At 46.1% G+C, this 24,279-nt stretch overlaps 1 protein-coding gene across 2 annotated transcripts; it reads left to right on the top strand.

The window, feature by feature from the left end:
* Positions 1–86: 86 nt before the first annotated feature.
* On the top strand, positions 87–11,389 carry LOC135391223 (kelch-like ECH-associated protein 1B). 2 transcript variants are annotated; one of them, XM_064621386.1, is made up of 11 exons: positions 87–270; positions 793–871; positions 952–1,076; positions 1,657–1,935; positions 2,424–2,573; positions 2,635–2,913; positions 3,102–3,335; positions 8,125–8,291; positions 8,355–8,560; positions 9,749–9,925; positions 11,045–11,389. In XM_064621386.1, exons 3-11 carry the CDS (start codon positions 957–959, stop codon positions 11,194–11,196), a joined length of 1,764 nt encoding a protein of 587 aa, XP_064477456.1. In that variant the 5' UTR covers positions 87–270; positions 793–871; positions 952–956; the 3' UTR covers positions 11,197–11,389. The 2 variants fall into 2 exon arrangements, with proteins under 2 accessions (XP_064477456.1, XP_064477455.1); XM_064621385.1 differs by having other exon boundaries at positions 793–869; positions 949–1,076.
* The last annotated feature ends 12,890 nt before the right edge of the window (positions 11,390–24,279 follow it).

A 24,279-nucleotide genomic window follows, 5' to 3' on the forward strand; every position in this document is an offset into this window, starting at 1 on the left:
TATAATTGTAGTGCGGTGAATTATGCCATTTTATGCAATAGTGTCGGAGCTTTCTTGCTGCCGTCTGGCAACAAGTTGTTGTTGTTTGTTGTCGGCTGCGTCTGCTTCTTGTCTCCGACCCGTGCCCCGTGCTGCGCGAGCCGTTGCCTGCGGCAGCTCAGGAGAATGCGGACGTCTCGACATAAAATTAAGCATAGTTCATAAGCTACATTCTGCTTGTTTCGTCATACAGTGAGCATATTGCATTATCAATACGGAAGAGCTAGTAAAGTGAGTATCCGCTGCAGATCGCATGTGGTGACAGGTGTCAGCTGGGCGATGTTCTCTAGCGATCACTGCCTAAACATGATACCGATCTCTGTTTATTGAACGAAATATGGGTTGCTAAAGCGTCATGAATGAGCAGAAATCTTGCAGAAATCTTACCCCCCGCAGTTACAGATGTTCGACAGTACACCTCCGTATCTATGAGGGGTAGTTGGCATTACTCCATCCATTGTGAAGACAGAAGTGACGGCAGGACTCCCAACGAAAGAGTATATATTTCATATAAGAGGGCAGCATAGGACACATGTAAAAGGGTGAACTGAATGCTCGTGAGCTCGCTGGAGAAATGGAGGAATCATTTATTTCAGTGAATCTTTGTCATCATGTCTAGTCCCTACAAGTACCTCCACTACTTTTTTATTTTTATTATAACACTTGTTTGACTGATTGATAGGATCATGCTGATAAATAATAAGGTTCCCTTTCTTGTATATTATTATTGCTATTTTTTTTTTTTTTTTTCAGACTGATGGTGAAATCACTTATAAATGTAAGACTGCTAAGAAGCTCCCGTGAAATTGACTGGACCTGAATTTCACTGTGTATGAAACCTTCCCTTTATTCACGACTGATCGCGATATGCTACTCTGTATGCTACATGTCGCACTTTTCTGTCCATAGGTAACAAAATGTCTGACTGCAGCGAAGGCCCATCATGCTCAGACTTAGTCTGCAGCGAAGCAGATGTTCCACCCGAGGGCAATGGAGCAATTTTATCAGTGGACAGTTTTCCTAAAGAATCTCTAGAAGTAAGTGTGTGGTGCCTCGAAATAGTGTCGCCCAAAAGTTTTTACGAAATGCACCTAATAAATATATATATATTTATTTTATTACGTATTATAAATGAACCTTGCTCAAAGATGCATTACAGAAAATATAAAAGCTGAGTTACAAATTTCCACAAATTTTTGAAAGAGACAGCAAAACTTCACAGTTTCGAAAATAGTGGTTCTGAGGCTGAAACACACACCAGACAAGCACAACACAAGCCCCAAAGGTGAATAAGAACATGAACGATAGAAGATTTTACAAAGTTGCGCACGCCACCAAGCGCATGGTATAAAGCAGCATGGGAGGGACACTGCTCCGTCGTCTGCTTCGGTTATGATTCCCGGCTGCTGCTGTGCACACCAGGAATGTTGTTGTTTCTTTCTACCTCTGTCTCTGACTGTCTCATAATGCTGTAGGGCCCTCTAAGTTCCCATGAGCCCTTGCGTGCCACAGGTGGCACTTCCTTTTGTAAAAAGGTCTATTGAAATATGTCAGCCATCGAAAAGGCCACTGAAGAACTGTAAGTGCATGAGTAACGAACAAGTGGCTCATCAACAGGTCATGGATCTGATGCGGAGGCACAGGGTGCTCTGCGACGTAGAAATCAGGGTCGGGTCAGACTCGTTTCCAGCGCATCGCCTGGTGCTACTTGCTGCTTCCCCCTACTTCCGAGCCATGTTTGCTGGGGGCTTGCGTGAGGCAGCACTGCCAGTAGTCCACATTCAAGGGGTTAATCCAAGCACTATGGCTTCTGTGATGCGTTTTGCTTACACAGGACGAGTGTGTGTCGACCACCGGAATGTCTGTCAGCTTCTGCCTGCTGCCACCATGTTTCAGGCGAGTCATAAAGCTATTTTCTCACTTTCTTTTGAAAATGAGGTAAAGAAAATAGTTTGTTGTTGAAGTGCTAGTTTGACTGATGAGTTTACTGGACTACATTCCAAAACTTGTATAATAGCCAGGGGAAGTATTTTGAAGTACAATTTATGATCAGCTCTTCAGATTTAGATGTGCACACATCACGTGTGATTTCGTCGTGTAAATGTTCCGCACTTTGAAGCCGTGCAGAAAATTTCTAATTGAGAAAAAAGCACTGAAAAGTGAAACTGGAAGAAAGAAAATCTAAATTCCAAATTCTACAATGAACATGCTCTTGACTCGCTCCGCTTGTATCGCTCAACCTTGTTACATTCATATGAGCTCTCAGGACCTTCTGTCTGGCGCCCCGCCTGGGGAAGATGACCGGGGCGGCTGCCCCTCCCGCACCCCCCTTGGAAAGGCTGCGGCTGTAGAACTGCCCTTCACACCGAAATTCTCATATGCAGATGAATCACATTATCGAGGCATGCTGCAACTACTTAGAGAAGCAGCTTGAACCGTCAAACTGCATCGGAATAGGAGACTTCGCTTTGCAGCACGGATGTACACATCTCTACCTCAAGGTCAACGAGTACATCGATCAGAACTTCTCTCTAGTGAGTAGCATTCTTTTCCTACGCACTGTGTACCCTTCATGGGATTTTAATACATGTCTAGGTATCGGAAGGAGACGAATTTCTGACACTGTCGGCGGGTCAGCTCGTTAACCTGATCAAGCGAGACGAACTCAACGTGCGTTGCGAACTCGAAGTGTTCAACGCTGTGCTCCGCTGGGTGAAGCACGATGAATCTCGCAGACGTTCCAAGACTGCAGATGTACTAAGTGCAGTGCGCTGTCACTTCCTCACTCCCAGATTCCTCAAACAGCAGCTTCAGAACTGCGAGCTCGTCCGCAGCATGCCTCAGTGTTCTGAATACCTCACAAAGATTATTCAGGTATGGGGGGTATTGGTTGAAAAAATCGATAAAAATAATACATAATATAAAAATTGATAAGAAATTATATATCATATAAAAATTTATATCTAATAATATTATTATATAATTCATATCAAAAATTGATATAAGATTATTCAGGTATGGGGGTAAAATGTGTATTGTGTTCAAAATGTCTTTTACCTCAGGACTTGACGGTTCGACGACAATACACTGTGGCTCAGAGGAAGCCACAAGTGGCACAGGTTGTGTACTGTGTTGGCGGCTATCAGCAACATTCCCTGGGAGCCTTGGAATGCCTGTGCCCTCCACACCGCTGGTTTCGATTAGCCGAGTTGTCTTGTCCTCGATCGGGCCTTGGAGCTGCGTTTGTAAATGGCAAGATGTATGCAGTTGGCGGCCGGAACAATTCACCCGATAAGGTGAGTGCAGTGGTGAATGTCTCGGGGGTGACTTGCCTGCATCTGCCAGCATTTATATGTGCAATTAGCTGTGCTGGATTATTTTGGTCTTTTAAATTATGTTGTATCGAACCCCATTGATTACGCAAAAATCATGCATAATTAGTCACTGACCGATTTTTCAGACTCAAAAAATTTACACTTCGATTTTTTAAGGTCACTGGTAAGGGTAACCCCTCAATAGTTATATTTATCTACTTGGGATATCGCGCAGTGATCAAGAAAATACGAGAACATACTAGGTGGTCACTTCCAAATTACCCGTAAGAGAACAGTTTTATCCTCATTAATTTCCATTCCCCATTGGAGAGAGCACTCGATAATTGCAATAATAGCCCTCTGCAATAAAATATGATCAGCCGTTGTCAAGATTTCTTTATAAATAGCACAATCATCTGCAAAAAGTCTAACTGAAATACCATGTGGAATTATACTAAGTCATTAATATATACGTCGGAAAGGGAAACAAAAAAAAAAGAGAAACACTGTCAAGGAGACCGCGATAAGGGAATCACACACGTAACATGAAAAACGGTTAGGAGCAACTAAGACTTACTTCAACAAGAACTTTCGTGCAAGAGACTGCACTTCTTCAGGTTACACAACTAAATGTGACAAGTATGTATAACCCAAGAGAACAAATACAAGAAAACAGGTTTCCAGAACCAAGTAAACAGAAAACAACCAGACAGTAATACAATGCATCACGTGAGCAACCGTCACATAAGAATCAGGAAAGAGAAACTGTACGGGTAAATGAGACATTCGGAGAATTGGGGTTCAAAAGATTTGGTGGTGAAAAACGGGGGAACAGGTGCATGTCTAGAGTGACCTTATGGGCTGAAGGGAAAATGGAGCTAAAAATGCTAAGAACGGAAGGTGAATGAAGCAGCTTAGCTGGATGATGGGTTGAACAACTGCAGAGGACCGCAATGAACGTTTAGTCCCCACGGTTTTAAAGAAGAAAACTTAGAAATGAAGAAGGACTCTCAATTTAATATATATTAGAAATAAAAGAAGCCCCACACACTACCCTGCGGAATGCCAGAAGCAACTCTGACCTCCGAGCGACTATTTTTAACTTCAACAAACCGCCGTAGACCATGTAAGTACAATAGACGACTTCAGAAAATCCCAGAGTGCTTACCGCCACTTTGAGCTGGTGAACTGGTGGCCTCGAAACTGTTTCGATTTCACCCCTGCCAGTCCATTGTCCACGACAATGTCAAGGTCAGCGGAAGCGAAACGGGAAGTATTATTCTTAAGGCCCCTGGTTTTCTGCTGCGGCAAATTCAAAATTCTGCGGCACTGACTTGTGAGCGTCAGAGCTCTTCTTTGATCGTCATTGTCATTGCGTGGCGCGGGCATTCTTAACGGGTACACGCCACGAGCTTGTTGTTCTACCATCATCTGTATGACATGTTCGTCCTGCTCATCATCAAATTGTAGGTCTGTTTATTTGTATTCATCTTCAATTGGATTCATCATTGTTAATTAAATGCTGGTAATATTTTCTATCGCCGTATCCGAATCTTTTGAGTTAGGCAAGGACTTCAACGACTGTTCCAACGATGTCACGTCGGCCATCCCTTCTTGGTCCCAGTTCATGCCTCACATGACGCAGTCGAAATTCTGCGATTTTCCGCGGCAAGCAGTCAACGGCTGCTTGAGATGGGAATCACTTTATTTTGTTGGATAATGTGGGGACAAAAATATTTTATAAAATTACAGATTGAAACCAATGTTGTGGCTCAGCATTACATACATGATATCTTGATATCTCCTCTGACAAAGGCAAAGGTCTGTCACCTGCAATCATTTTATAGGAACTCTATAGGAAGATTATAGCAAGGAGTTTACAATACATGCCCTGTGGAAGTTACAGGACACCTTTTCTTGTTTCTGGGCTGTAGGCATTTATTTAAGTCTTTAGAGGCAAACTCCCAGACATCAAATCAAAACTCCCCACTGCCACCGCTAAATTGCGCACGGGAGGGACGCCGCCTCTTCCTCAGGCGAAGTATGCACAATAAACTTGGGCTAACCTTATCTTAGTCTAAACTACAATCTTGTCTGTGCTGGTCCCGCAGCATGGGCACTTTCGTAAAGCACGCTTCACCTCATGCAAGGAAGCTTCAGGTGAAACCCACTTTCGGGAAGCGTCGTTCGAATCGGCGAATCGTCGGATATTCGGAAATCCGAATATTGGGTATTCGATTCTTGAAATGAATGAAATACTTATTGTGTCTGATATTTGATTCGAATTGGATGACTGGAATATCCGCACACCCCTAAAAATAAGGAATTCCGTGAAATTCAGTGCCAAACGAATGATTCCGCGATGAATTCCGGCTTTCGCGAATTCGCGGAAAAGCCGGGGCCTTAATTATTCTTCGTTTCTCCGCTCAGTAAGCGCCCAGGACGCAATGCGTGCGCAAGGAGCACTGGGATTTTCTGAAATCGTCTTTTGAATCCAACGAACAACCCAGTATGGGAGGCCGATGTTTAGCAACTTCTGTAGTAACTGTCCATTGGCACTATTAGCTCAGTCAAATGCCTCACGGGGCAAGTGTACTTCCACTTGCAATATTTTGGACACTGAAGTGCAAACATTTATCTCTCCTCGTGGAATGAAAAATCTTGTTATCTTGATAGCAACACAAAAAGAAGGGAACCGGTTGTGTCGGTCGTGATGCGGATAGGAGGCCCAATCATCACGGGAGATCTTTTGTGGAGACCAATGGGAGGAAGCCTCGCGCGTCTTGAGAAGAAAGAGGGAAAGCGCAAACTGCGGGCGCGACGCACCAGATGAACCCCGTTACTTTCGTCGCTATCAAGGTAACGGCATCTTTCATTCCTCGAGGAGAAATTTCTCGATTTTTCCGATGTTCCGCCGAAAACTGGGGGCACTATACACCCAAGCCCGATATATCGAAGTCTCTTTTGTCGGCGGTCGCGTCGACACAGCACAAGTGAAAAAATGTTGCACACCCGTGTGTTTTCCTTAAATGTCGAGTGGGGAAGACTCGGCAAATGTCTTGGGCGCGGGCGGTGGCTGGCTAGTGCGTCGTCGACACACTGGTCTACAGTGGTCAGTAGTAACAGAATTACGCCGTCCTCTGCGTCAGCAGTGTCAGAAAGAGTGTCTGCAAAACGTCTGCCTTTCAGGGTAATATAAAACATCTGAAATGTTTTCTCCGCCATCTGGCCTTCTGTCGCCCGTTGTGTAACCCGAAAAGAAAACCCGAAACTGCAAAGTAGCTGCTGACCGTACTATTATATTCTTTCGCATTCGCACTTCAAACATTTATAAACCGCGTATTCTAACATAGTACTTTCAGGAACTGTCACGCAAAATATTTCATTTGGGGAATCGCGAATTTTCCGCGTTTACAAGAAGCGGCGCAGATCTCGCCCAGCGGCTACTCCTCGCGTGTGGTCACGTCAGGAGAGCGGAACACTTATTGGCTGCCGAGAATCGTCTGCTAACGGGAACGACCGGTCGAGTCGCGCACGAAAGAAGAAAAAAAGAAAAAAGAACAATTCACCGGATAAGGTGAATGCAGTGGTGAACGTCTCAGGGTGATTTGCCTGCATCTGCCAGCATTTACATATGCAGTTAGCTGTGGTGGATTATTTGAGTCTTAAATCACGTTGTATTGAACCATATGAATTACGCAAAAATTATGCATAATCAGTCACTGACCGATCTTTCGGACTGATCAAATTTGGACCTCAGATGTTTTAGAAAACTATTGGCAGGAGCGAAGGAGCTTTTCTGACCCGCGAGCTCTTTTCCGCACCAGGATCGTGGCTACACTCAGTTTTTGTGCGAATATCCGTGTATTCACACAAGCGACATCCTCGCAGAAGATTCTAGAGGAAGAAAAAGCAAAAAATTTCTCACGGAGCCGAAGTTCCGCCCCATGTTTCGTTGAGCATTCACACGGTGCAGGCGTATCGGGAGTGGCATATTGCGCATTTAGCAGACGACACTTAGCAAATGACACCGCCACCTGTCGTCTGCTACGGAATATTTTGTGGCTGTGTCGCAGGACGTTCCCCACGGCAGCGCACGGCACGTGAAGGCACGACGTTAAATAATGTCGCTGTTGTGAATACACGTAGTATATATATCCCAGAGCATGTAATCCTAGGAACAGGAGGGGGGGAGGGAGGCATCAACCCTATCACCTCTTTTCCTGGAGACGTGCGCTGCGGATCGTGGCGGTGTTCAGAGGTCCATATTTATTATGACATCTGAGGCTAATCATGGCGACCTATGACTAAAGAGTACGCAATTTTCACGAGTGGCCTTGAAGCTCCAATACGCCCCCCCCCCCTCTTTTCCCCGTCACTATTCGTCCATGGCAGACTCGCAACAGTTTTGATGTCACTTTGGGGGAGGCGAGTCTATTTTTGTCATTGACTCGAAATTTCGACGGCTCGAAAATTCAGACCAACTGTATGGCTCCTAGACGTCCGAAAATTCCAATCCAATTTTAATCCAATCGGCAGATTCCAATGTGAACGAATTTATTCTTTTGCCTGCTGCGCACAAAGCTTACGTGCAAAGTGTACGTGCGGAATGGAAATGTTAACTAGCCCTGTGACCTCAATGAAAGTAATGGGAAGTAAATCAAGGGGAAGTCAACAGACGGAACAGTCACATGACATACAATTTCACGACAACTTTGGTGACATGACGAGCATTTCGCTTACAAGTGCGACGCATTTTGCTCGGTCACAGAACTATGACTGTGCCATGGTGGACTGCTACGACCCGGTGAACAACTCCTGGCACTCCTGCGCTGAAATGTCGGTACCTCGCAATCGAGTGGGCCTGGTAGTCCTGGATGGCCTTCTGTACGCTGTGGGGGGCTCCCATGCCACTCAGCATCACAGATCAGTAGAGAGGTAACACAATCCCGGCGCGCAATCTGTAGAAGTGATGTTTTGATGATGGAGTGCAATTTCTAGGTACGACCCTACCGAGGACAGCTGGACGACCGTGGCACCTATGAGCTGCGCTCGCATCGGCGTAGGTGTCGCTGTGGTGCGCAGGCTGTTATACGCAGTCGGTGGCTACGACGGGGAGAACAGACTAAAATCTGTCGAGTGCTACGACCCAGATCGAAACCAGTGGAGCACTGTGACATCCATGAACTCAAATCGGAGCGGTGCCGGTAATTAAGCTATACTCCTAACATATACCAAGGGGTTGCGTGCCATTGGACCTGTATACCTCGCTTTGCGAGAGGGCGGTTGTTCATGACTCTTCTGGTTCATGATACCGTAAAAGTGGTAGTGTATTTATACTCACACTTTGGCACCCAAACGTTGACACGTTTTTCCCGTACTGATATGAGCCAACCTGACAGCGCTGCCGACGCAGAGAGCGGCAGCCAGAGGGAGAGCGGAATTCGGCCGCGGCACCTGTTTTCCTCGCGTAATTGCCGCACCCCTTCCATGCCGCTACGTACGCTTTTGAGTTAAAAGGTTCGTTCATTGTGCGAGTAAATGCGGCAATTCCCGCCAATTTCCCGATTGCATTTTTTGTTTATTTGTTTTCAAAGTACACTGAAATCCCGCGGAATAGTGCTAATGATTTGATTACGAAAGCGTACGGGCATTGAATTTTGCAATAGATGAGTTCCACAATGACAATGTGGCCCATTCAGTAGCGTAGCCACAAAAAATATATCGGGTGGTGCTCTACGGGGATTTTATATGGGGAAGAGGATTTCACCCTCGTCTTTCCTCTCCCAAATGCACTAGAAAAGGTACGCTTTCGGGTTGGGGGGGTTGTCGAACCAACCCACCACCTTGGCCTTGTGGCTACGCCGCTGGGCCTATTAGTGGCGATTTATTGCAGCACTCTCAAGATTTAGAGCTCTGAGATTACTTTTAGGACACCTGACAACCCAATACAAATACTGATTATGCCCGTTCGTCTCACTGTCCTGACGAAGGCTCCGACTGCTAGAAGTGGACACAGGTATTGGTCACATCACACACGCATTGAACTGCACGCAGGGGTAATACTAACTTATGAGAATAGTAATAACTTTGTTCTAGGTGTCGTAGTACTTGAAAGGTATACTCTTGAACACATATCCGCGTCAAGCTCTGAACTTCAAGGAAGAGCCCAAGTTATGGCCATTCCCATTGGTTCTCATAAGCACGTGACCGCTGACGGGGAATGTCTGCCGTGATGTCAGTCTTGCTATCGATGCCGATTTTCTACATGTCTACCCACTCGAGTGCTGCACTCAAGTGAAACTGCAGGTTCAAATCGATGCAAAGAAAAGAAGCATGTAACCATTCCCCAGTGTCATTATGAAACCTCTAGACCATCATTCATCCGTATTTAGGTGTTCTGGCAGTGGACACGTTCGTGTTTGCTATTGGCGGATACGACGGCACGAGCCAACTGAAGTCCGTGGAACGCTACGACACCGAGAAAGATACCTGGATGTTTGTCACACCCATGATCTCTCCTCGAAGCGCCCTGGCAGTTGCCGTGCTCAATGGCCGTGTCTACGCATTAGGTGAGGGTGTGCTTATTTCTCAGTGTATTACACGAGCTACATCCCCACATAATATTCTAGTGGAAGAAAAGGCAAAAACTTCTAAAAAAAACTATTCTTCCCCGTCTTACGTTGAGCATTCGCGCGGCGCACAAATATCGGGAGTTGCACACTGCGCACATAGCAGACGACACCGTGTCCTGTCGTCAGCTACGGAATAGCTTGTGGCTGAGCCGCGGGACACTCCCCATGGTTGGAAGAGCCAACGCCACCTAAACACAGGCGGCCTGCTTTATGTAAGTCACTCATTCCCTACGTGGACAGCAAAGTCGAGATTCAACCAACCGCCGCAGCCCGCATATGATTTGAAACACAGGCCTTCTGTGGCTACAAGTGGTTGCCCATACGGCTCATGGCGGCTTGTCTCCAGAGCTACGGTTACCAAAACTGCCAAAGCATGGTCGTGATTGGCGCACTCTTAATGATTACGTGTACTGCCAACACCACCTAGATACAGAAAGCCCACGCGCACGTCGACTTGGCGTAACAATTAAGAGTCAGCCAATCAGGATCGTGTTTTCAACGGTCGTAGCCAATCACGAACGTGCTTTCAGCGGTCGTCGCCATGGAGAAGAACCACCGTCGTCTGCGAGTTGATTGAACGCCCCCCGCGTACCAAATGGGAAAACTTAAAAATAAAGCGCAAAACGGTCTCAATCTTTCTCAAAAGTGATTTCCTGGGAAGTGTCTTGCACTTTTTGTCTAAAAATTTAGGTCTGCAGGTTCCAGGTGAGCTGCAATCATTTGCGGGTTCTTGAATTCGCAGAACGATGAATCGCAGTAGCAGACGAATTCTGACTATATATATACACGTAGCGAAGGAGGGAGGAGGCAATGCGCAGACTTTCTCTATCTAGGTGGTGTTGGTACTGCGCACATTGCAGATGACACAATCGGCCCTGTCGTCTGCTAGGGAATATCTTGTGGCTGAGCCGCAACATGTTCCCCATTGTTAGCAGACCACGAAGGTGTGGCAGCAGAGAGTTATGACAGGACCTTCCACTGGAGTATTCCGGGTGCAATACCGCTCGCGTGAATACAGGTTATCTCTCACGTCACCTGTGGTTTCTTTTGTTACAGGGGGTTACGATGGAACGTCATTCCTGTCAACTGTCGAGGTGTACGACCCCGAAGCTGACGAATGGACTGAAGGTTTACGCATGCAGACAGGAAAGAGTGGCCACGCCGCGGCCGTCTGGCGTGCCCCCTGCCTCATGCACGCCATTCTCTGATCATCCAATTCAAGATTCTGCATGCTATCATGTTTCATATCATTAATTGAAGTACAAATATATGGCGCATGCTCGTGCCGACACTATCGGCTGCTGGCAGCTGAAGATGCAGTGGCAAATGCATTTATAGAACCATTCTTTCTCTTTTTTTGAGCATAGTCACACCAAGTCAATAAAATTGTCCTATATTGAATGTGAATATAATCTGATCCGTTGGTGGCGTGTATGTCCGCCTACTAATCCAAAGGTTGCGTGTTCCGGCCGAGGACACCAACTTTGTGGTAGGGTAGGACGTTGCTTAGACCTTTCGGCGCACGTACGCTATCGTACGCTACGTATCCCTCAGGTATGTGTTCAGAATTATGTTTTGAAACCTTTATAATTTCTAAAATTTAAATGCGATTTTTATAATTTTACTATACATTTTTATTTTATTTTGCAAAAGCTATGAGAGCAGCATAGCTGTCGTTTTTGCAGTTGAGTTCTACGGCCGTGCGACATCCTCTGGAAGAGAGTTAACAGAACGGGAGACAATCCTCGTTGAAATCCATTCTATCTCCAAATCCAAATCCAAATATCAAAAGAGCGCGTGTCATTGCTGAATTTCGGTATGTAAATGAGCCGTAACCGAAAAAGCGCGCCCTGAGCAGCGCATCACCCTCGCCGTCGGAGGCTTATCTGGGCTGGAAAGCCCGGTTTATCTGGCCAGCTGAGCGGCACTTACTCCAATCATCTCCATGGCTCCAAATCACGTGGCCCTCTGACCAGGGCCGTCTCAAGGCAAGCGCGGGGTCCTGTGCTCTGAACCGACGTGGGACCTGACGAAAACAAAAAAAAAAAAAGAGAAAAAAGCATCATGGCCGGAGTTGCGTTTGCGTTGTAGAAATCATTGGCGGTAAAACAATAAAAATGTTTCGGCAATACGACAAAATCTTGCCAATAGCAAGGCTTTTTCAGAACTCCGAACAGCCGAGTAGCAGACGACAGCGGAGTAGCAGACATTTCTCTGGACCAATCAGCGAGCGTGATCCTTGTAGCGTCAGCGCGAGGTCCCAGGCAGATAACAGGCTGGTACTGCTCTCCACCGCCTTTGCGCACGGTCGCTTTTTACGGTGTACTTTAAATTCAATTTCTGCGATAATTATGAGCCGAGATCAAGGGTTGCTAAAACTTGAAGTTAACGCTCAATTCTTTTATTTTACAAACGTTAGTGACATGACATATGCTTCAGTGACAATAGCTCCCGTTACTGAAGCAGAGTTAAGCGTATTAAATTCGAGTTAACGGACTGTTGACCTCGGTCTGAAACCGGGCTTTTGTCATCTTGTAGTTGCACACTTTCTTCGAGAGGGTATCCACCTGGCCGTAGAACTCAACTCCAAAAGCGTCATCTATGCGCCGCTCTCATAGCTTTTTTAATAAAAATTAAAGGCTAAAAAAATCACCCTGCATGTGTACTGTACATCCTATACGAACATTCAAATTTCATCCAGTCTGAATGTCGGCATGGACGTCGCAGAGATATACGTACACGGGTACATAAACGACGCAGTTAATTTTGAATAACTATATAGTATAGTTATAGTATAGTTGAATAGACAAGACTTCATCGTGCGAGATTTCGAGACATGACCAAGCTGGAAGAAGTGACGGAAGATTTGTTCAAAGACGCGAAGAAGAAACCGATGCTGCTAGCAGACGACACAAGCGCACGATATGCGGATGAAAGAAAAGAAAGAATTTCTCTGGTGGCAAGCGGACAGAGTCTTCCCTTTGCTCTTTGGTGCGCTCTGGTGTCTCCGCAAAAAGCTAGTAAAGCCGTCGCGACCAGGGTCGTGGTCACCAAGGTCAGCTCACAAGGACAAGGCATGCGCAGTGTTCTATATCACTGGATCTTAGAGAAAAGAAAAAAACGACAAAAGAAACAAACAAAGGAAGACTGGGAGTTCCGATATTGGAGCTGTTTTTTTTTTTTTTTTTTTTTTTTTTAATATGTGACGTACGAGGCAAATAGTGAAAGGCCACGCGCCATTAGCGTTCATCGGAGTATAGACACCGTGCGCTAGTCTTTCGAGGGGGCGACGACAGCGCCCCAAGCCACCCAAGCGGCGAGGAGGTGCGATGTGGATTTTTTTTTTTTTTTCAACTTTTGCAATGACCAGTACGTTTCGGGTATACCCCAGGCCCGCACGGCTGATGTTGCTGCGTCATTGGCAGCTCCGAGAACCAAGGGAAGTATGAGGTTTTATCGTTTCCCTGCCCGGCTGTACAAGCGCGGCCCCAGGCAACAGGCTCGCTTGCTTCCTAGCCATTTTTTCACTGGATACAAGTCATTTGGCGCGACAACGGAGTATCATCTAAGCTGCAAATCCTACTCATGTGATACCTGCGTCCTGTTTTGCAGTAAATGTGAACGTCTTCATTTCTGCGATCTGCATATTATTTATTTTACTACTTTGTATCAAAAGCATTGAGGTAAAACTTCTGTACACACGTCATCTGCTGTGCATAATGTTTGCACACAAGTTTCATCGTAGCAGAAAATAACTGATGAAAACACTAAGCCTTCTCTTAGTCTTCCCTTCCTTTCGAAATTGGGATTTATCCCCGCCACTGCGGCAAATTGGTGACAGACGCAAATTCGTGCCGATTGAGGAATATCGCCAGTACCGCACCGTGTTTACATTTGCCGGCCGCTCCCGCTGCAACGTCCCTTCATTATACGTGGGGGTTTGTGGTTTTCGGCATTTACTTTCAAGCAAATTAAGGGGGTGTTTATCGATATTTATATGAATTAGTAAAAATTGGATTCTTTATGCAGCTATGTTCCGTCGGGACGGACGGGATGTCCGAATGCGGGCGTCTATTTAATTACACGCGAAGCCATGCCTATTTTGTAAGTGAGGGAAACAACCAACTAGCAAAAGTGAAATACCAAGTGAACGGTGGCGTTTATCGTCAGTACAAAACAGGGAAACAAGGAAAACCCATCTTATGCTGTAATATATGCAAGCGTATATACCATACTCACATCCGCATAGCGGTCCGCTTTTTCGATATATGCCGAATTTGAAAAAAAAAAGAAAATCATTCGGGGAGTGTTCTTCCACATTTTTCGGAAAATGTCGAAAACCACAAAACCTACGTCTGAGATAGGCATGAACCTAAAACGGGAAGACTAGTTGAGAAAAGGTATGTTGTTATCACCGCGCTGTCCCCTCCCGGGTGTTCGAAGACATCTTCCATTTCAGAAACGTGTCCGGACTCATAAAGCCTTCCTTGATCTAAAGTTGTACAGTTGTACGTTAAAAAAAGGAAGACCCTGATTCTTTAGGAGGTCGGAAGCCGCTGTGCAACACACGACAGCAGTCAGCGCTCGATCAGTTCGGTCATACCGATTTTCTCCGCAAGTGGCGCGCGTGTCAGATTTTCGCCGCGCCCTCTGGTTAGCGCACGGAGCCTATAGTCACAGGAGGAGGCGTCTCCTATATATTTTTTTATTCCGTGTTGAGCGCCGCGAAGCAACTGTGGCTATGAGCGGCGTACAGACGTGGACGGATATGGAGGGAAGATAGCAGGAAGGAGCGGAGGACAGAGGTTAGTGTGCCTCCTGGGCCGACTTGAGGGGAACTGTGCCGACATTCGGGTGGAAAGTTTGCCGGAAAACCTCAGACAGCACAGCCGGTGGTAGGATTCGAACCGGAAACCTCCCAGTCTTCAGCACGACCTTGGCTACGAGCCTCCCACGAGCAGCTCGGCCATTCCGCTGGTCACGAAAATGAATGCGCCAATACATGTTCCTCCATTACCGGAAATGACGGCGAAAATCACCGGCTGGTATTGCTGAGTAATACTGTATGCACCTACGCGAGTGATTTCTTTATTTATTTCTGTCTTTTTTATGGATACCACGCGAAGGCATGGAAAACGCAACGCGGGACGCGTCCGTTGCTCGCTCACTCGCGTCGCCGGCGTCATGCAACCACACGCAAAAGATACACAATTTCACCAAAGCGAAGTGGTACGTACGTACGCATTATGTAAAAGCAGCACTTTTGCAAAAAAAAAAGTAGGAAAAGGGCGCTGACAGAGCTGGAACTCGTGTCCGCTGGCATGCTCCACAACACCCAGATACGGTAGCGGCGTAGCAGGAACAAAACTGAAAGGCTTGTATCGTATCAGAAACGTAAACGGTGGCAAAAACATGCCCACTACCCCTCTCTACTAGCAACACTAGCAGACCAGAAAAACACATGATGTCCGTTCAAGGTCTTCCGTATTATACGTGAATCCATCTGCCACAATCCAATTGCAGCTTCGACGCAACCAACAGAACAAACAGAACTCATACCCACCTTTGCAATCGACAAAGGCAATAGCCTAACAAAGAATCGACAGTATTCGACATGTTTCAAGTTCACGACACGACACTATTATCCGTCACAAACTGTGGTACCATGCGTGTTGATCACGTTTCGCGCACGCGCAGATACACGCAAAAAAGGGGGAGGAGTCTGTCGTCTGCATCGTGCAGCCGAAACTGAAATTGGCAAAAACTGCTAGATACGAATACTTGTCAGTGTAGATGTACAGGGTGTGTGCAGATAAAGTGTTCCCTCAACGCTTTACATGCACAGGCGTGGGTCGCCTAGTCGTACCACAGTCTCAACGTCATGATCATTATCACCAATCCTCCTGAACATGAGATATGGTAATGGTGATTGAAAGACGAAAAGAGCACGGCAACAAAAATAAACACTTTTGGAAATACATAAGTAACACGAAGATGAAGAAGTGTAAGACTGTACCATCATTATCACCATCGCAGCTTGGTCGGCTGCTCAATACAAATTCGGATCGGGAAGCTGGAAAATTCTCAAGACAGACAACATGCGTTGGTTTGAAGGCGGCATGCTGAAGGCCATCGCCGAGGCTCAACGGCGACGCGCCCTTCTACTGGTGTTCATCGATGGTGAAGACAGGTCATCCCTCGTGATGCGCGCTGCTTTTGAGGATCCTACCATCAGCAAGCTCATCGAGACCCTGCGCTGTGTGCCTGTGTGTTTGCGTTCCAACAGTTCGGCGTGTCGTAGTTTCTCTTTGTGCTACCCCGTGAACGATGTCCCAGCCACGTTCCTCATCACAGCTCAGGGACGACTCGAAGCTTCGTTGTCTGGCACCGTCGATACGACGGCTCTCGAAGAATGTCTCGCCCCACTTGTAGCGTCCACATACTTGCACAAGGTAGAGTCTGACAACCAAAGCGAAGCCACGCTGGTTGTTAATCGGATGACAAAAGTTGACCAACCTTTGAAATTCCCGGCAGACGGTCAGGGAGCGCGAAGGAAACGAAATAAGAAATACAGAAGATGTCCGGCTCCGAAGACGGAAGCTGTGGTGCAGACTAGTATCCCGGTGTTAGCCGAGAGGTCTACGCAATTTAATCCGGATGATATACGCTCCTGCTTGGACCTCATTGCGAAGCTCGGCAAAGTAGAAGGCGCGCAAGACGACCTCGGTCGTCCAAGTGCGGAAACAGCTGTCAGGATGCACTCCGACTTCGCAGCTAGCTTCGCGTCGCTTCTGTACGATATGGATAGAAATCCTGTTGTTCAGCCCCCGCCTCCAATAGTCGAGGAAGCAAAATCACTAAACACCGGGGATGGACTTATGCCACATTGCGAAGAAGGATCAAATGGCGAGGACGATGGCTTGAGGGCCAGTAATCCGGGTGAAGCTAGCGGAACGGACACGTCCGCAGCTTTCGAGCAGATCCAGAGCGTTCTCGAAAGCATCATAGACGGCCCGGACATGCTCGCGAAGTTCGCCACGCTCGCTCAAGAGTTCGCCGAGCAGATGGTCAATAGTTCACGAGACGAAAATGTGAAGATAGAGCGGCAGCCAAAAGAAGCGGTTAACAAACAGCCGCCTCCAGAATCGGCGAAGAAGGCAACACCGAAGCCAGCTACTCGATCACGCGAAAAACACAAAGTGAAGGAAGTTCACAAAAAGGCTAGCCGTATGGAGAACGTTCCAACTACGGCTGGGGATTCTTCGGTGACGCGTGCGAACGGTGCGGAACGTCCGAAAGCTGAAGACAATTCTTCCAAAGTGTCAAGCAAGAAGAGGAGGAAGCCCACTGAGACGTCAGTTGTCACCCACCCCGTCACAGAAAAGGTCAGGTCCCGCGAACGTCGACCAGTTGGCGACACTCGGAAGAATTATCGAAAGACGAAATCCAAAGACATACTTCCCGATCACGTCGCGCAGAAGATTCGCGAGTGGGAAGCCAGAAAGTCCATAAACCCTGTGCCTGAGACAAAACCCAAGGCCGCCAAGCCACCAACCATCGTCGAAGACGAGGAAGTAGCTGTCGAGCCAGCTCCTGTACCTGTTGCAACGAAACCGTCAGTCGTGAAGTCCTACTCGCTCTCTAGCGCCGACAAGACCATTTACGAGGACTACGACGCCGCCAAAATTCCGGAAAAAAACGTAGTCCCTGACTGGCTCGAACAAGTTGCTCGAGGAGCTTCCAGGAGAGCTCTGGACCGCACGAACGACTCCCAACCTAACATTTCTCTAGCCACCAAAACTCCGACTGGACCATCCAGCAAGCATCGCCTTACCAACAGCGACGTTTGCGCGGCGCGAATACCTGAGGTAGCAAAGACGAAATCACACTCTGGCGTCACCACCAAACGTCTCCCTAGTACCGTCCATTCAAAAACAGCCGTGCGAAGACCGTCCGGTGGGAGACAGGAGGAGAAAATTAACGATAGTCTGGACATTGTTCTCAGTTTTCCGGACGGTACCTCAGCGGTACGCGAGTTTGCGCAAGACACGTACCTCGACGAAGTCCGCTGGCAGGCTGAAGAAGAAGTCCTCGCTCGTGGTCTGCCGTCTTGCTTCCCGATCACACTCGCCAGACGGAACCCACTAATGGAATTCCTTCGCGAAGACTACAGGAAGACGCTTCGTGAATTGCAACTTGGCGAAGCGGCAGTCTTCTTGGTCCTGCCACGGGCCACGTCGACTGCAAGGAACGGCGTGGCGTTAAGAACGCAAGAGGACGCCTACTGGGCAGTCATTAGAGCTGTGTTCGATGTCTTCGTGTCGTCTCCTTTGTCCTTCGTGTGGAACATTCTGACGCAACACAATACACAGAAGGAAACACAGAAGGCCCGGAAGCAGACAGTGTCCGAGAGCAGGAGCAGCAACGGGCAACAGGGCGATAGACGGCCCTGAAAACACACGAACACACAAAAGAAAGAACGACGACCCATAAGAAAATGCAATCATATAAATGAACTACAAGGCTGAAATATGTATATAGCGTCCTTTTTTTTTTTGTGAGGTGTTTTCGTGTTTGTATCAGTGCGCTACTGGTGATCCCGTCATTCAGACGGAAGCATGCAATCTCTTGGCGCCTCTGCTTGCTCACGTAGACAACACATGCTGTGCTTGCTTAAAAGTTGTCGTGATTACCAGGTGTAAAATTCCGGGAAATTTTGAACTGCTGTTCGCCGGGTTTTCGATCTCCGGGAGGTTTTCGTCACGCTTTTTTAGTAAAAATGAAGAAGAAAAGAAAAACGAAAGTGTTCACTCTTGTGACTTGATTTATCAGCGTACATATTACAGAACAAATCGTAGCGTAATATAAATTATAGATATAGATTTTACTTGTTCGGCAAACAAATACGAAATGTGACAAGATTCGGTCAATGTAGCCATTACCACAAGGCTTCTGGAATGTGTAGGGTAACACTGGGGAACGCGTACGAAGATGCAAAATTCCAGCAATTTTGACTCGCTGAAACAGGCGCAAAGCTTTCTCGGATTTGATTTTAAGGAACTCATTAAAAAATATATCGAGGTAAACTGTCTTTTCATTTGTTCAGTGCCTATAATACCCCCTGCCACACGTACAGTTTTCAATTATCATTTAAATCAATGGCCATTGAACACGCGCGTGGCGTCACCAAGCGTGCGATGAGTCAAACTGTCAGAGAGCATTGGATTCAATCACTGATCTCTATGTATAAAGGCTGGATAGCGGATGGGTGAGGGTATCGCGGGAAAGGGTACGCCAACCGGCCGCCATATTGCGGTGCTCAAAAGAGCCATTACAGCCCATTGGAATGCATGTAAGCTGTGACAAGTTTTGCTGTTTGTGAGCGCTTCCCTTGCTGCTTCGCTAAAATTTTGCCACGGATCGCTGCAGAAATCCCTCGTGATTTGGTTCCTTACGTTTTTTGTGTGAAATCCCGTCACATACATGTTATTTCCTGTCTATTTTGTACTCGTGTGAGGTCGTGTCGTTCCAATTTTATACTTTGAACTTCGATTATGTGATTTCTGGTTTTGTGTGGTGTTGTATTTGTTGGGTTACGTTTCCTTTGTCGTCTGTCAGCTTGTTGCTTCTCGTGTTTCTCCCATTTCCTTTCTGCTCGGGGGTGTGGAATGCCAGGGAGCAGTATTCTCAGAATTGACTCTCGGCATTCAGCAATGTTTGGCACGATTGTTTATGTAACCACCTTAATATGCTTGGGTATAAACATTATGCTTTGCACAGGAAGTTTAGATATAACTAGTTATGACACGAAATGTCGAACGTCACTAAAGCACTACCAAAGGACTAGAATGATATCAAGTAAGTGATATAAAGGCTATATGACGGTAAAAACATATCGACTAGAAATATGTGCACTGGAGAGGTAAATGGCGGTAAAGACAGTTCAAAATGACTAGAGGTAGAGTGAATAAGTCATAAAAAGGCTAAGTAGCAAGGTCTTGTGGTGAAAGCTCCAACATCAAAGTATCACAAGTCCAGTTGCAACAGCAAGTTTGAAGCAGTCAACCAAGTGGGCAGAGTGCATTACTGGTTATTGAATATGATCAACCTTGACAATTTCTTTCGCAGATGAGGCCTGTCTGTCACCTTCTCTGTATATTCCTTGGCAAGGTGGTACAGTCCGATACTGCCGTAGCACAGGGAAACTTCTTTGATCAGACGGATCACATTGTTTTCATTTGGGCTGCATTCAAACATACGTATGTTGTTGCAAACTTAAGCAGGGAGAATAAAAAGTACACATTCGAGGTTGAAAAATTATTTATTGTCTCTAAGTAAAGTAAACATGCTGGAACGCACCAAAGAGACATGTGGCTGGTGTGTTTGTATGTCCCACTAATACGAGTTTGTACGTTAGACAAAATTTTCATGCAATACTTTTTTCTTTATATGCTTTTGCCCATCTTAGTACTGTCCTATCCAATAAGGAGTGGCTTTTAACTGCATGTGAATATGCATAATTCAGGAGTGTTTTCATATATTGGACTAGTTGCAGCTTTAAGGTCCCTTCATGCAGTACTGATTCCCATCATCAACTATCGCTTGAAACTCTTAACTAGGGAACATGATTCATAGAGGCTAGATTTTCATGCAACAACCAGAGTTCGAGGCAACTCGTTATTGTAACTATAAGTTCCCTTTTTTGGTAACTTATAGCTTAATTCGCTACTTTTGCGCCGTGGTAACTTTCAGAGGAACTCGTTTCTTTTTCAGGTAACTTTGCCAAAGTAACTTAAGCTAAGTTCTAAGTTACTTTTAATTCGCTTTTCACTCACGTCCACTTGTTTTCTTGCTTTCTCTCCGGTTCTTCCATGGTATTTTATGTCATAAAACGTGATGTTCAGTCAATGACAGTATTCTGTTCAGGAAGTAAGAACCGCTGCTATTGAAATGAAGCATTATGTGCCCACAGGGAAGATGCAAAGCGTTCGCATTGTTGGACATAAACGAAAACTCAACGCAGGCAACTCAGGGTCGAACTCAACTGCTCACACGCGCTGCACCTGTGTAGTGCTATTTTGTGTCCGAAGTAACTTGGGAGTAACTCGTTCTTTTTTTTTTAAGTAACTCCGTAACTGCGAGTTACGTTTCGGGCTGAATAACTTCGTTATTAACTTAGTTACATTTTTCACACGGTAACTTCGTAAGGAGTTCCTTTTGACGGATAACTTCTCGATCTATGCTTTCAACTCTGCATGCTTTTTGTACACTGCATAAAGTAAGATACTTTTGCCCCAGTGAATTTGTTGCGTGTTTTAAATGCATGCAAGTGAATTTCTAGAGGTGCCATATTTTGAGCAAGATTAATTAATTTTTCATGCATGTGTGTTCAACCAGCTTTTAGTGCGTACAAATCCGGCCGCTGCATATAACGTATGCATTATTACTTTCTGGAGGTGTTCTGGGAAGTCGAACTTGTTGGGCACGGCGTCAGGCCTCAGTCGAACGGTTTGCCCCGTTCTGTCGAAGCACCTGTCTTTAAAATGTTTGCTGCAGACCAGTGATGTCCTCGACGGCGTCCAGTCCTTTCGCCTGACATTCACCACACACTTTTTTAAATGTTGTGGGCGGCTGTGACTCACAGTCGCCCACAACATTTAAAAGGTCAGGTTACCATTTAAACGGTCAGGTACATATCCTCACAACCTGTGAGGGAACCTGCATTGAACAATTTATGACATCAATTACGGCAGGGATGACAAGGCTGACCCAAGCAAGCAATCGTCGATACCGTGACCAACAAACTGAGCCGTAGATCCCACACCTGACAAGCGCACTTCAACGCATGTTGCGTGCCGAGACCATACCCGTGAACTGCAGGAAGTCTGGACTATCACAATGACTCTATCCAGATAGCGTACTGCTTAAAGTTTAACGTTTAGATCTTGAGATACGAGTCACAAAGTGCCGCGCACATGCTTCAACAGCAACGTTCTGTCGCCCTGCTCGTGGACTAAAAAATCACATTTATTTGTAAAACTAATTCACTTACTTGTGAAATGTCGTCCCCGGTGCCTTGCCAGTACGGACAGTACACCCATAACCACAGCAGGCGGGCATGACACCACAAAAATGCTATGCAAAGGCGCATGCAGAATATGCAGCTGAGTCGCGGACGGCAATGTTTTGAGCTTCGCAAGATGGCGGCCGGTGACCGTACGGTTGCACCCTCAATCGCTATCCAGCCTATTACCTATTACTATAGAGATCAGTGGATTCAATGTTCTTTGCGAAGTTGACATGTTACACGCTCGCTGACGCTACGTGTTCACAGCAGAGCCGTTTATGGGGAGAGTTTGGCCATTCTTTGATCATCTACCGCCTGGAGATGGGGGCTCGGCGTGACGTCAGACGCGTCATCGCCCCGCCCACTTGGCCGGAATGAAACGGGAGCCGCGCCGGCACGGGGAGATTTGAAGAAGGCTGTACCAGCTGTACCTCCGCTCAAAAATGGCGGAATGAATGGCACCGTACAGGAGCTTTCAAGGTGGTAGCCCTGCTCCAAAATGTCGGCACTGGCACCGCCCGTCGTGTGACGTCAGATGAACGCGGCTCCTCCCACTGGTCAAACTCTCCCAATGCGCGGCTCTGGTTCAATGGCGTGTGATAGTGGTATAGGATTCATGAAAGTATGACCGTTCACAATACAAATAAAAAATTAAGAATGCTTTTGTCCAGTATAACCTAACCACGGTCCCTCAAGGTATACTCAATGAAGGCATGTGTTGTTGTTGTTATTTGCCTCGTTTATGCATTGTATTGTACATGTACTTCACATTTTTTTCGTAATTAGAATTTTTTTTTTAAACGCTGAGAAAAAAAAAAGGAAATGGAGCTTTCGTTTCTTCGATTTTGCCCCGCAGGTCTAATCATGATACACTCTGAGGGAAAAGAAGAAGTGATTCGAGTGCTTTTAGGGGCCAAATGCATTGCCATAGTCCACCCTCTCCGAAATAGTACCTTTGGAAACGAGGAGGAAATCCTCCTCTCCCATGTAAATTCCCCATAGAACCCCTAAAGAAATATTCTCCTGGCTACGCCGCTGGCCACAACCATTGGACCCTTTCGAAACTGAATGCATGGAGGTTTATGCGAGGTTTAGGGACTATTTGCCAGTCATGGATAAGTTACTCAAGAGAAGTAACTCAGTGGTTACAGCTACAGTTAGCCTGCGAAAATGGTAACTGAGTCGCAGCTGGAGTTACTCATTTGAAATGTAACTAGTAACAGCTGCAGTTACCACATTAAAGTAACTTTGTTGCTTTAGGGTTCCCTTTTAAGAAAAAAAAGCGGAATAAATGTAACCATCAAAATCTTTCTTTTGGCACAATCGGCAAAGTCCTCCCTGTTGAGACCATTCGTATCGCGCGCAATACAACAGTTCCAACTACGTTTACGTTTTATCCTTGCTTGAAAAATGATACAACGACAAAAAGTATTTGGAGTATTCGCTTGAAGGGTCCACTTCGTGAACTTGCGGCATTTTTCGCCATATCGGCGCTTCATTGTTAATCCCCGTAGCGATAACTCTCTGATGCACAACAGGTCAACATGTCAGGTCATGTTCTGATCAACAGGTCAACAACAGGTACATCAACATCACGCTCAACGTTTAACTGAAAATTTCTCGCTTCTTCGTGGTTGACTATCTTTTCCTGATTTGTCTCTGTTTTGACCCAATATGTTGGATACAGCAAAAAATATATTGAATGAGGTTCCATATACGATGTTGGTAGCTTGTAGCGACATTTGGAAGACAATATCGTTCAAACACATCCATGGAGCTTCTTTTTAAAGTGTGGTCCATCTTGCGTCGAAATGCAACATCCAGATGTCACCATAGACGAAGATGTGCCAGTCATCGGAACTCAGTTGAGTTTGAGTTTGGATTAGAAAAGCAAAATATGGAGATGGGGGCTACTGCAAAACACAGGAACTCAGTTATGAGGTTCTATACAGTATATTTTTGTGCTTGTGATCTTAAATTGCAGGGTCGATGCCGACAGGTCTTGGATTTCGAAGTTGGAGTCGAGTGTCAGGTGTTGGAGTCGCACGCGATGGTTTTTTTTTTTTTTTTTTTTTTTTGTCGAGTGATGGATTACTGCCTTGGTTGGTTACTGCAACTCGCTTCTGTTAATATTATGTATCAGGTACCTAAAAATCTGGACCATGTGTTTCCGTTTCGACACGATTTTCCGTACCGGTTTCCGTTCCCTGTAACAGTATTTCGT

Source organism: Ornithodoros turicata, chromosome 4 (genome assembly GCF_037126465.1).
Source record: "Ornithodoros turicata isolate Travis chromosome 4, ASM3712646v1, whole genome shotgun sequence".
Taxonomy (NCBI): Eukaryota; Metazoa; Arthropoda; class Arachnida; order Ixodida; family Argasidae; genus Ornithodoros; species Ornithodoros turicata.